The sequence below is a fragment of the Astyanax mexicanus genome, chromosome 2 (genome assembly GCF_023375975.1).
Source record: "Astyanax mexicanus isolate ESR-SI-001 chromosome 2, AstMex3_surface, whole genome shotgun sequence".
In the NCBI taxonomy this organism is placed as follows: Eukaryota; Metazoa; Chordata; class Actinopteri; order Characiformes; family Acestrorhamphidae; genus Astyanax; species Astyanax mexicanus.
The window spans coordinates 58581820-58594381 of record NC_064409.1 but is presented as its reverse complement, the minus strand read 5'-3'; the positions used below and the strand labels follow the sequence as shown (position 1 = coordinate 58594381).

The 12562-nt window shown below is 35.3% G+C and overlaps 2 protein-coding genes across 2 annotated transcripts in view; both read left to right on the top strand.

The window, feature by feature from the left end:
• lrrk2 (leucine-rich repeat kinase 2) overlaps window positions 1-5866 on the top strand; it is a 51459-nt gene extending 45593 nt beyond the window's left edge. Inside the window, exons 45-51 of the mRNA XM_007228205.4 lie at window positions 136-329; window positions 1388-1460; window positions 1556-1746; window positions 1854-2006; window positions 2874-3079; window positions 3952-4026; window positions 4147-5866. Coding sequence (XP_007228267.3) covers window positions 136-329; window positions 1388-1460; window positions 1556-1746; window positions 1854-2006; window positions 2874-3079; window positions 3952-4026; window positions 4147-4319 — 1065 coding nt within the window. The 3' untranslated portion in view covers window positions 4320-5866. The remainder of the gene's footprint in view (window positions 1-135; window positions 330-1387; window positions 1461-1555; window positions 1747-1853; window positions 2007-2873; window positions 3080-3951; window positions 4027-4146) is intronic.
• Window positions 5867-8780: 2914 nt separating this feature from the next.
• Window positions 8781-12562, top strand: LOC111193056 (radial spoke head protein 3 homolog). The gene is made up of 9 exons (XM_049474649.1): window positions 8781-9011; window positions 9778-9865; window positions 9956-10097; window positions 10402-10547; window positions 11000-11203; window positions 11484-11646; window positions 11764-11850; window positions 12137-12198; window positions 12495-12562. The coding sequence occupies exons 1-9, from the start codon at window positions 8899-8901 to the stop codon at window positions 12510-12512; spliced, it is 1023 nt and encodes a 340-aa protein (XP_049330606.1). The 5' UTR covers window positions 8781-8898; the 3' UTR covers window positions 12513-12562.

Below are 12562 nucleotides of genomic sequence, written 5' to 3'. Positions count from 1 at the left end.
AGATAAGGTACAATACATATCAGACTACAGAGGACTACATTTCTAAACTACTAAAAAATAATGATTCATATGTTTTTAATATGACATGGTAAAATGACATTGAAACATGCTGATTTGTGTTTTTTCGTCTCTCAGGAGATTGACCAAAGCCCTGTGCTCTGCCTGGTGACTGTAAGAGTGCCTGAGGAGTCCCATGATTGGCTGGTGGCAGGGACACAGCTGGGATCACTGGTTGTAATGGATACAAAGAATGCTCAAGTTTTGCACCATTTGCAGAGTGTGAAGGATTCAGTCACCTCCTTGTTCTTTCACACACCCACTCAGCGCAGGTAGCTTTTCATTGGCTTCTCATTTCTGTATGTTGCTTTACTTTGTAAAGTCACATCATTAATATTTGGTCATTTTGCCTCTATACACAAGTACAGTGGATTTGAAATGAAACAATCATTGTGTGATTACGGTAGAGACTTTCTATTTAAATTGAAGAGTGTAACCAAAATAATATATTAACCGTTTAGAAATTAACATCCCTCCACTTTCACAGGCTCAAAAATAATTATTACATGTATACATATAACTTTTATTATACTGTATTTTTCGCACTATAAGGCGTACCAGATTCTCTCTAGTAAGGAACAGGGTTGTCGCCATGTTTTCTTTCAATTCAGCAGATCTCGCCGCTGGGTGGCGAGACCTGAACATCTACGCTAAGCTAAGTAAACAAAACAGTAATTCTTAAAAAAACATTTCATACAGGTCAAACAAGTCAAACTTTAATACTGGATGTTTTCTCTTCTGAAAATTTGGGTGAGTTAAGTGCTTCTGTTTATTTACAGTAAGCTTAGATTGACAGATCACGGTTAGTACGGTTAGCGGCTAATGCTGTTACTGCTGAAGAACTAAACTGAAACTCTTTATAATGCTGCACTTCAGCAGAGTGGCTTTACTGCTCCATACAAAAGGCGCCCTGATGATTTTTGGGACAATTAAAGAATTTTTGTTTCACCTTTTGAAAAATACAGTAAGTTGAATTATAAATATGTGCATCACTTTTAACAAACCCATGGGCATCCCAGATGCCCACCTAAAGCATTTCCTTGCCAGTAAATAATGGCTTTATTTGGCAACTTCTACAGTTCTGCTATCCAGATTAATATATTTCTACCTACCTCTAAAAATGCTCAAAATCTTGCATCAGCTTGACTGCATATTGACGGTTCCCATGAACAGGACTATGGCTGTATTTCCTTAACAGTTCATGCTAAATGTTTATTAATCCTTTTGAATTAAAACAGAGAGCATACACACACAATTTTTCATCATTTCAATTCCACGGTACTGTATCTGCATCTTAAGTACAATATTCATTTTTATGTCTTTTTATCAGCTGTTTAAAGAAATACCTATTAGTGGGGACAGCAGATGGAACCATTGTCATTTATGAAGATGCAGTAATAAAGGTATTTCTCCTCATGGTTTACAATGGAATATTTGCTGGAATTAATTCTTTAAGCTAAAGCTACTTAAGCTTTCTTTCTGGTCTTTCCCAACCCAGTGTGCAGATGGTGCTCCAGTGAAGGTGGTGAAGGTTGGGAATGTGAATACACCGCTGATGTGTCTGGGTCTGTCAGGCCACTCTCAGGACCGCAGCACTATCTGGGCCGGCTGTGGCACTAAAGCGTTTTCACTGTCTGTGGACTACAGCATCTCAAAGACTATAGACACCTGGACTGCCAAACTCTTTGTGTATGTACCCGCGTGAATTCCTCCTCTGTATTGTGTATTGGTTTAGATTGTAGGCATTAAATGCCATTTAGCTCATGCTTTGTTCTTGCTGTTCATTTGTTGAAAAGTCAGCAAAGATCAACCAGCAGTGAGGCGTGTATCTCTCGACTGGTGGTGGAAAAGCACATCTATCTGAGTAAGACCGGGGGACACATTGTAGAAGTGTGGGACAAGAAGAGCGGGAAGATGATTGACCTCATCGATTGTGTGCAGTTGTTAAGGTAAACACCGGCACACACTTACATGCTGTGAACATGTGTACATAACTTCATAAATAAGCATTTTAGATTAAACAAGCATGTTTTAAAAGTACCATTTAACTGAATATCTGTTAAATGTAGTTAAACTCTAAGTGTCTATAAGTGTCTAACCCTTACCCATACTTTAACCACAAATCAATCCTAAAACTTTAAATCTAACCTTAGTTCTAATCCTAAAATAAGGGTAAATGGTAAGGTTAGGGCTAGGTGTAGGGTTTAATAGTGAATCATTTACATTTAAATTGCAGTTCAGTTGCATTTCAATAGGTTCAATAGGACTCATAGATACTTAACTAAGTGTTACTTTCTATTTTTTCATTAAATTTCACCACGTACATTTTTGCATATAATAATAATAATAATAATAATAATAATAATAATAAAAGCAGACACAGTTCTCCTTATTGCAGTGATTTTAAAGCTGCTCGTTTTAGATAAAATGCTACATAATGACATCTAGGTTAAAAATTTATGTTGTGGGTGCAACATAGATTGTTCAGCTACATTCAGAATGTTGCTGAATGCATACATTAAAAGATTAGATGTCCACAAACATTTCAACTTTTGTAACACTTTACGATAAGGGTAGAATGAATCTCAATTAATAATTAATTGACACTAGTTAAGACATTATTAGTCGTTACTAAATTTTAATTCTTAAGAATGTTGTAAATAATAATGACATTTAGTTTTTTTATGGTTAATAATGTCAATTATTACATTAATGTCTGAAGTACTTTGTAAGGAAAATGATGAAACATTATCAGATATTCAGTTTGATTCATAGATGGTATATTAACCTCTGAATTAATGAACTTGCTGTTTCAGGAAGACCAAACTGAGTTGTGAGACAGCTGGAATAATGGAGTCGTCCTGGGCCTGTGTGAAGACCCTACTGGTGCAGCATAATGGCACCCTGTGGATTGGCACCAGAGCCGGGCACATCCTGCTGGTGGATCTGTCCACGCGTGAGCTGCTGCAGGCAATCAACCCCAACTGCCACTCAGTGCGCAGTATGGCCTCTGTTCTGATAGGTACCTGCTCTGCTCTGGGCTTTTCACACAGTGCTTTAATGTTTATAGAAATTATTGTTTAGAAATCAGTTATTAATGTATGAATGAAGGTACATGTATATAGGGCCTTTCTAAAAACCTAAGGACACTTTAGTATCATATTTTATACAATTTATAGTCAACACAAACACACACACACACACACACGTAAGAAGTGGCAGCTCAACCGAAAACAGTTGTCCACCTGGAGGACTGCATCTAGCACTGAACAGCACATAAGAAATGAATCAGAGTAAAAGTATTAAACATCTAAAATATGTAGTGAAATAAAATAGGAAGTTGGAGAAAAAAATTATACACCATTTTCAGATAGCAGATACAGGATTTAAGTACTTAAGTACATTAGTGAAGTAGTTCTACTTTGTTATTTTACATCTCCAATAATGATAATAAAGATAATGTAATTATTTTATTTTGTAAGTATGGTTTATACAATATTGCCAACGTAGTCATTTTCTAGTTCTGTATGTTTTATTGTGTTTTTTATTTTGTTTTTTTTAGGCTCCGTTTGTGTATGTAGAACACTTGTTACACTTGGACATCCTTATCTACAGTATCTCTGTAAATCTGTCCAAGACAGATCATGTCTCAGATACAAATTTCCAAATGTGTCCAATTGTGCAGTGTCTTATACTGTAGGGCTGCTTTTACAGGCGGGTATTAGTCTTTGACCTGGTTTACATAAAATTCTGAGTCGAGATTGTGCATCGAAAGGAAAACGGTGATGAGACTTAATCCTTGTTTGAAAAAGAAACTGGCTCATAATGCATTATAGTTGTTTCTTGTATGCAGGAATTTAAGATGGGTGATTTAAATACTACTTTTTGTTACAGAAACAGAAAGCCGGAAAAGCGTCATTCTGGTGCTGGGTAGGCGGCTCCACATGTCTCAAGAGCAGAACAGGCTTGGTAAGTACATCTTGGTGCTCAACAAGGGCTAGTATTGCAGTTATTTGTATGTTATTTCAGGAGGTTTCAGTTGACTTGTTCATTTCTTTGTTCATTATTTTCTCTTTGTGTGTGTGCCAGACGAGAAATCTGTGTTAATGGTGTGGAGCAGCACTCTGCCACAGGAAGTGAAGGATTTGAAAGCACATTGTGAACTGAGAGAACAGATCAAAGCCAAAATGAGAGAGCAGGCCCACACACAAACGTTTCAGTATGAAACAACACCGAACACTCTGCTGTCCTCTCCACTCTGAAATTACCGTGGCTTCGTCTTTATGAAAAAGGGACCTAAATGTGTGATCTCACTGCTGTTGGAAATTTTGCACAATTAAGGGACACCTGTTTATAACGCTGGATTTAGATGTACTGTATATTTTTTTATTAGGAATTTTGTTGCTACAGAATATACTCCACCTTCTGTGAAAAGACTTATAATATTCAGTGTATAGATGGGCTTGTCTTTGGTGACATGCTGTTAAAGCCCTTTCCACAGTCCATTTTGAACTGACAACTGTGTAATCTGTGTGTACTTGTTATACTTGTGCTTAAACCAAGAAGATTTAAGTGGAAATGTAGTTCATGGGTAGGTTTTCCAGGTGAGGGAACCTGGATATTGTGCAGCTGGAAATTTCAATATGGATGGACATACACACACCCTAAACTATAGTGCCCTTCCTCTGACCATTTGTTCTGTGTTTTAATAAGGTAACTCTAAGCAACTCCTTTATACCTCTGTTCAACCTTAAGGTGTAGTTTCCCAAACAGAGATTAAGCCTAATCTTGGACTACAGAGCTTTTTAAATACACATTTCCATGAAAGGAAAATGTAGTCTAGGACTCGCCTTAATCCTTGTCAGGGAATCCGACACTTAATGTGCAGCCCTACAGAAGAGAACTGAAAGCTCTCTGTGGCCCTACATTGTTTATTATTGATTATGTGCTGCGTCAGCATTAAAATAATAATTTATATATGTAAAAAATATAATTTTACACTACATAGTATCTGTATGTTGTGAAATATTGTACCCCAGTCCACCAGCTTTACCTACACATGTGGCATATCTTATAGAACATTTATAAAGGGATGACAATCATATAAAGTAAAAAGAATCAAATCTGTAAAAGAACTGGAGAATTAGCCAAAGAAATGAAATGTTTGTTTATTTTATTAGAAAATGAGTGTGCATGTCTGTGTTATATAAATGTAATTGTTCTGTGTATGCATACACATTTGATTTGTACTTGTGAGCCATGTCAAAGTTGTTATAAAGGTTTTTTGTTATATTAATGTTTCTACTTTATGAGATAATGTCATAACATTTTTTATTTGAAAGCACCCAATTTCTGCATTTGATTTCCTGTAAAATGTGGTCTGATCATTATCTGACTCAAGACAATGGCTAATCACAATCTAACTAATCTAATAATACACCGTGCAGGCTAGGAAAAGTCATGTATATTGTTTATCAGCAATTATCTTGACCAAACATTTTCTTGTAGCAGTTAGAGTAGCAACTTTAGACAGTTTCTAACAGTTACTAGCACTGTTATGTATCTGCATATAAAGTTTGCACAGTGTTTTGTAGGAATTTTGGATATCCAAACATGTTTCAATACAATACACAAAACATTGCTTACCTGCATAGCCCTCTTCAGGTCATGTTGTCTCAAAAGCTTCTCAATTTAGCATTTGAACTTGCCATTTCAAAAACAACAATTAATGTAAACTATTAATTACCTGAATTATTTGTGTTCTTTAAGTTATTTTCTTGTTGTATCACTAAACATCTCTTTACCCTCATGTTCTACTGCTCTTGTACTACATTAATCATGTAAACTGTTTTGATACACATTTGAATTAATTCATATTTGCACCCTGATCACAAGTTGTCCAGTACCCGAGGCAGAAAAGCAGGACTATATGATGAATCCTCCACCATGTTTCACAGTTAGGGTAGGGTTTTTGTTTTTTTTGTCCTCCAAACATATTTCTCCTGTTAGACTTGAATTCTTACTCAGGTTTTGCCTTCATTTATTTTCCTAGCCTTCACTGTTTGATGTTTACACAATGTGTCCACTAATGGACATAATTAATCTTAACACCTTTTTTTAATTTGTTTATCGAAGTATTTGTAAGCCATGTGCGGTGAGAAAAGTAACACAAAAAATATCCACCATGGCTGTATTCAGCATAGCCATGTTTCTGTTTACCACCATTTTACCCCACTGCCAACAGTGTGGTTTACAGCGTTCTGCTGACAAAATGAAATGAAAACAAATCATTGGACATATGACATTTTCCCAACCAGGTTATGTGACGCGGGCTATATGACAAGTAGTGTAGAAACTGCTGTCCTAGTAGAAATGTTGGATTTGTGAGCTTCTTTGAGACTGGGTCACAGAATTGCTGAATGCTGCATTTAACAACAACAAAAAAAGCCCTGTGTGTGTGATTTTTTATGGCTGACTGGATTTATAATATAAAATACCCTGTGTCATTTTTTTTCTTTCACCCTAAGAATGTCACATCCAGTTTAGCCCTATTGTATTGCAAAGATTTGGCCACCCCAGTCAAATAACATGTTTTGTTGAATTGCTAAATGGAAATTAATGTGCATTCTCTAGAGAGAATATGTTTATACACAATGTAAGATACAATTAATATTTATAGTCTGAAGTTAATATTTTGGGGTGCATGCCCATGTGGGATCTTTCTTTTTTTATATATATACACAGTTTCCGTGTTGGCCCTACACATGGATGTCAGTTAGGGCCAGGAGGGATGAAATATGGGCCTCATTTTGGTTGTACACTGTTGTACAATGTCGGTCCTAGACGGGACCAATGTGTGATTAAGGTTTTCTTTTAATTTGAAAAGGGATTCCCAAAACTTTGTACACAACTATCATTACAGACGCTATGTTCCCTATGTTTTAAATGTTGTACCATAAATTCCTATATAAAATTTAGGAATATCAAACAAATAATATTAAACAAAAGAATTATTATACAGCTCACCAACTGTACATATTACTAGAGCATTTCTAAAGAGGAGAATAAACACTAAGAACCTCTTTTGGGTTTGGTTGACCACCAGAGGTCGCTCTCAAACAAGCCCACAACAAATGTATTCATATAGAGCAATTAAGCAAAATCTGAGTTTATAACTGTTTAACAATATTTATTTTGAAAAAAAAAACAACATTTCTCTACACAGAACAATATAAAATGTTTCAGTACCGAAGACATAATTTTTTAAAGCTTTTAAACTCCAGTTATAAGCGTTTTAAACGTGCTCTGACTGTAATTCCAGCATCAGCTCACAGTAGCAGAAATACTAGCGCCTTTACTGCCTAAAACCCATTCCCTGTATAAAAGGAAAATGTATAAATAAATACTCCGTTGTACCTGCATGAATTAAATAATTAATAGAAGGGGTTACATTATTTTCCAGTAGGTTTTTAGCCGGTTAGCTTCATTCATCTAATTCATTGAGTACTCTCTCTCGGGCTCCCTCTAGCGTTTCGATGTGTTTACTGATATGATATAACGAGGAAGATTTCTCACAGTAAATATTCAAAATGTTAAAATTAAAAAAGGCTCTTTTTTAATTTTCCAACTCTAAAACCACCAAATATTTGCTATTATTTAAAAATTGAAAGCAAAACATACTGCGTAGCATCCAATATATGTATAATATATGTATAACATGATCTAAAAAATTAGGGCTGAAAAAATCTAGATCACAATATATTTCTTAATTTTGGCCGATACAATACAATTCCATACTAATATGAACAATACAAAAGCCAGCACCTTTGGTTATGTAATCACGCACTGATAGAGTTGGGTGATATGGTATAGTTAAATATTATCACAATATTTAACAACATTTTCACAATACACAGTATTTATCATGTTTTAAAATGCAGACAAAATAGTTGCTGCTATTCTGTTATTCAAATGCTCTTTTGTGCTTAATACAGTGATTCATATTTTTTTCTGGTGAACATCTCACAATGAAACTGTATCACAATATGATAGATATATTGTCCAGCTCTCAGCTGGCCAAAAAAAAGGGTCACACACTCTAATATCTCATTGGACCGCCATCGCAGCACGCATTCGCTGTGGAATTGATTCGATACGCTTCTGCAACCTCACAAGATTTGTTTCAATCCAGTGTTGTCCATTCATTTTCCCCCAAGAGTTTTGACGACAGGTTTGACGGGTATTTATTTATTTTTTCCTTTCTTCTTGGGTGTACCTGCTTCATGTATCTGAAACATTTTTTTGTGGCCAGACACGTAATGGCTTGGAAAATATCTGGCCAGAAACAGAAAAAACCTATATAAGCTAGCTATAGCTACTCTAGATACATAATGCTAACTATACAAATATGTTAAAGCTGATGTCCGTAAGGTTTGGGATTTAGGTTTAGATTTGGGATTTAGATGTTTATTCTATACATTCTATTGTCACCCCTTACATTACCCCATACATTCTCACTGCACACCACTGATATATATATATATATATATATATATATATATATATATATATATATATATATATATATATATATATATATATATATATATATATATATAATGAACTATAATATGTATAATAAACTCTGATATAAATAGAGAGTGGGGGGGAAGGGGGGGCTAAAACGACACGTCACTAACTTGTAGCGGTCACTGTTGCCTAGAAACCACCATTAACAACAACAGCAGCAGCAGAGGTTCATTAAATTGTTTACTCCGCTGCGTCTCTTTGTTTATATTATCATTAAATATTATATCTCAACAGATATTTAACTGAGCAAGAATGGCTTCGCCGTTACAGCCCTACAACCAGGCTCCAAACGGAGCGTATGTGTTCTCTAGTCGACCACGACCTGCTCCAACGCGCCTCAAATACAAGAACCCTGCGGTGATTCAGTAAGACAGTAACTATTAATTCACCTGACATTGTTTAACCTATTACAGCGAGCAGAGTAAAACCAGCCAACCGTGACTTTATTTACTAAAGTAAAATCGGACTGAAATATCTGTAACTGTTACTGCATTTTACTATTAGAATCAACTATGAAAGTTTTACTAGTTATAATATCCGATCATTTACCTTGGTTAGCTATATTTGACCAACATTCACTTATTGTTTTTCTATCTTTCGCTCTTTTTTTACTTTTGTCTAATAGTGTATCTAAGGTAATAATAATAAAATGTAACTAAAAAGTCAACTGACTTGCTAACTTAATAATATTTTACCATTCAGTAAATAAATATATAGATATAGATATACATTTTCCTGTAGAAATATAGACATCTTTATTATTAGAAATATTTATTTATTTATTTATACATTGTGGATATCTTATTGGACCCTTTAGTAAATTAATGGTAACATATTATTAGTGCAACTTACATTAAGGTCATGTATCTTTAAAACATGACTAGTCAGGGTGGGTTGTGGATCAAATAATAATAATAATAATAATAATAATAATAATAATAATAATAATAATAATAATAATAAACATTTAATTGATAATCTTTTAAATAAGAATGTGTACTATAAATGAATGTTTTCTTCAGTTTGATTTGAATGGTAAAATAGCTTTTTGACTTGTATCATCAATAAGTGACATTAGTTTGTATAACTAATTGTACAAATATATTTATTTTGTTTTTTTATTATATGCAGAAATGAAGAATCATATGTATATGGAAACATTATGTACGATCGGCGTGTTGTCAGAGGAAATACCTATGCACCACACACTCTGCCACTTGTAAGTGACATTATTTATCTGCTGTACAATATAGCTATATAAGGTGTCACTTTGTTCAAAATTAGTGATTTAAAAACCTGTGTGTAACAGAGGTCACAGCCTGACCCTGCTGAGCTTCAAAAACAGCAAGAGGCCAGAAGGAGAGCCCTGGCAAGAAAGAGGGCTAAAGAGCAGTTCCGCTTATTAACCCCAGAAGCAGTTGAAGGGAGGAAACACACGGATGTGCAGACCGGTGAGCTTTATGTATTTTAGAAAGAGACAATTACTGTGCTGCTGCTGCTTCTTGTTAATATTGGCAGGAAGAGGTTAGTCATCTACATCACACCCTTTCGGTGTATATTAATTTCCAACTCATGGAGTAGCTGAGCTGCAGTAGAAATGACAAGAATAGTACTTTTACTGTTGAAACATTGTACTTACCAGGCAAACTAGTTATAGAATGAAAGGGAATGGACCCAAAGCCTTCATGTTTCAATGAGTTTAATGAGTCAAAAATATTTTAATAAATAATCTATTATATTTGATTTGTGGCTTAGAGCTGTACTTGGAGGAGCTGAGTGATCATCCTGAAGATGCCAGTGTGGGATGTCAGACTGATGCATTCCTAGACAAACCAGCCACTCCTCTCTTTATCCCTGCCAAGTCTGGAAAAGATGTAGCCACACAAATAGAGGAAGGAGAGGTACAGACCGAACACATTTATTGTTTTTTAAAATGTATTTAACATTACCAGAGCCTTACTTACACTGTATGTTAAAATGTTTGTGGACACCCCTTCAGATTAAAGCCTTCAGCTACAATAAGTTAAACCCATAGCTTCTTGTAGAGAAGAACAGCCAATAGAATTTCACAGATTCCAAATGTTTCTGACCAAAAACAAAAATTGATGTAACACCACTATCAAGTATTATAAATCTGCCCTTCATAAAATATACATATTGTTTTTTTTTAAATGATGGTTTTGCATAGCAGTCATGTTATTTGTGTAACACGTAAAACCCATTCAGGTATTGGGGGAGAGAATACTAGTAAATAATCTATAATGTACAACAGGCCTTTGAAACTTTTTTAGAAAGGATTACACAGCTTTATGTTTACTCTTCATTAGACTAAATCTTTCCATTTTTGTTACAGCTGTTTCACTTTGACACAGAGGTGCAGCCTGTGTTAGAGGTGCTGATAGGAAAGACCATGGAACAGGCTCTGCTGGAAGTTTTGGAAGAGGAAGAGCTGGCGTCTCTTAGGGCTCAACAGCGCGCCTTCCAGGAGCTGCGTAATGCTGAAATTGTTGAGGTGCAGCGACTGGAGGAACAGGAGAGGCGCCACCGAGAGGAGAAGGTAACCTCACCTGGATTATGAGCTTCTATGATCTAGTATCTTCCTAGTAAGCCAAGAACTACAGTTTTTGCTATTTAATTTTATTTATTCATTGCTTTATTATGTTTTATATTTGTTCATAATACTAACCAGTGCTACAGGTCTTTTCCCATTGATGATTTTGTTGCCTGTGTGATGCCCCAGGAGGCCATAAATAGCCAATCAAAAAACATAAATTGGCACAATATGGCCATAATATCCCTTCAGCTCTTCAGACTTGTGTGTTGCTTTCCTGATGTAGATTCGCAGACTTAAGCAGCAGAGAGAGGTCTTGGAGAATGAGAGAGTGATAGCCGAGAAAATAGCAGCTAGAGTATTTGCTCAGCAATACCTGGCTGACCTGCTGCCCTCCGTCTACAACACTCTGAGAGACCAGGGCTATTTCTACGACCCAGTGCAGAGAGGTGATTCATATCCTTTTAAAATATGGCATTTGAAGATTACACAGTTAAACATCTATTAAATCAGTCTATGCTTTTTATTATATATTTTTTGTATATATTCTTTCCATTGTATCTCAGATATAGAGACAGGATTCCTCCCCTGGCTGATGGCAGAAGTGGACAGTGCTTTGGAGAAACGAGAGATTGTGCTTACAATGCTTGACAGTGAGTTTAGAATTTTGTGTTTTCCTTTAAACATAGACAATTTGTATTTTTACACTGTAAAAGTTAAGAATTAGCATAGAGAATAAGCTTCCAAGTAGGTCCCAACACCTTACACTGTTTTCCAATGTTCTGTTGTGCTTCTCTGTGTACACTGTGTTGCAATATTTAAAATTCATCAAAACATAATCAGTTCTCCAGCTGATGCTGGAAAAAATCTTTATGTTTCTTCTCTTAATATTTTAGAGAAGTGAATCTGCTTAACCTTGTCTTTACGGCTCTATTACAGCTCTCATCTATGATGTGGCCAACAGCAGACAGGAGACTTGGAAAGACCCTCTTCCCCTGTTGGTAAATTCACACTTCACTTACAATTTTCATCAGGAGTTTGACCATTAGAGGGTTTATTAAAAAATACTTGTAAACATTATTTCAACAAGACATACTGCATCTTAAAGGTCAGAGCTTATAGTTTATTTACACTCTATTTGTTGTAACTTGTTTAAGCATTAAATGTGCTTTTCGTTTTAATCACATCTGCAGCTTGGACCCTGCCTGCTAAAACTGTTATCTGTTATTCTATTTATGGAAAAAATAAATATTAAAGAATGTAAGAATTACCCAAATCTTTTATTTTCATGTTACAGGTCACGCCTGAGATATGATTTGAGTAACCAGCACCTCAAAGCTGTAAATAAAACATTGTGTGATATCA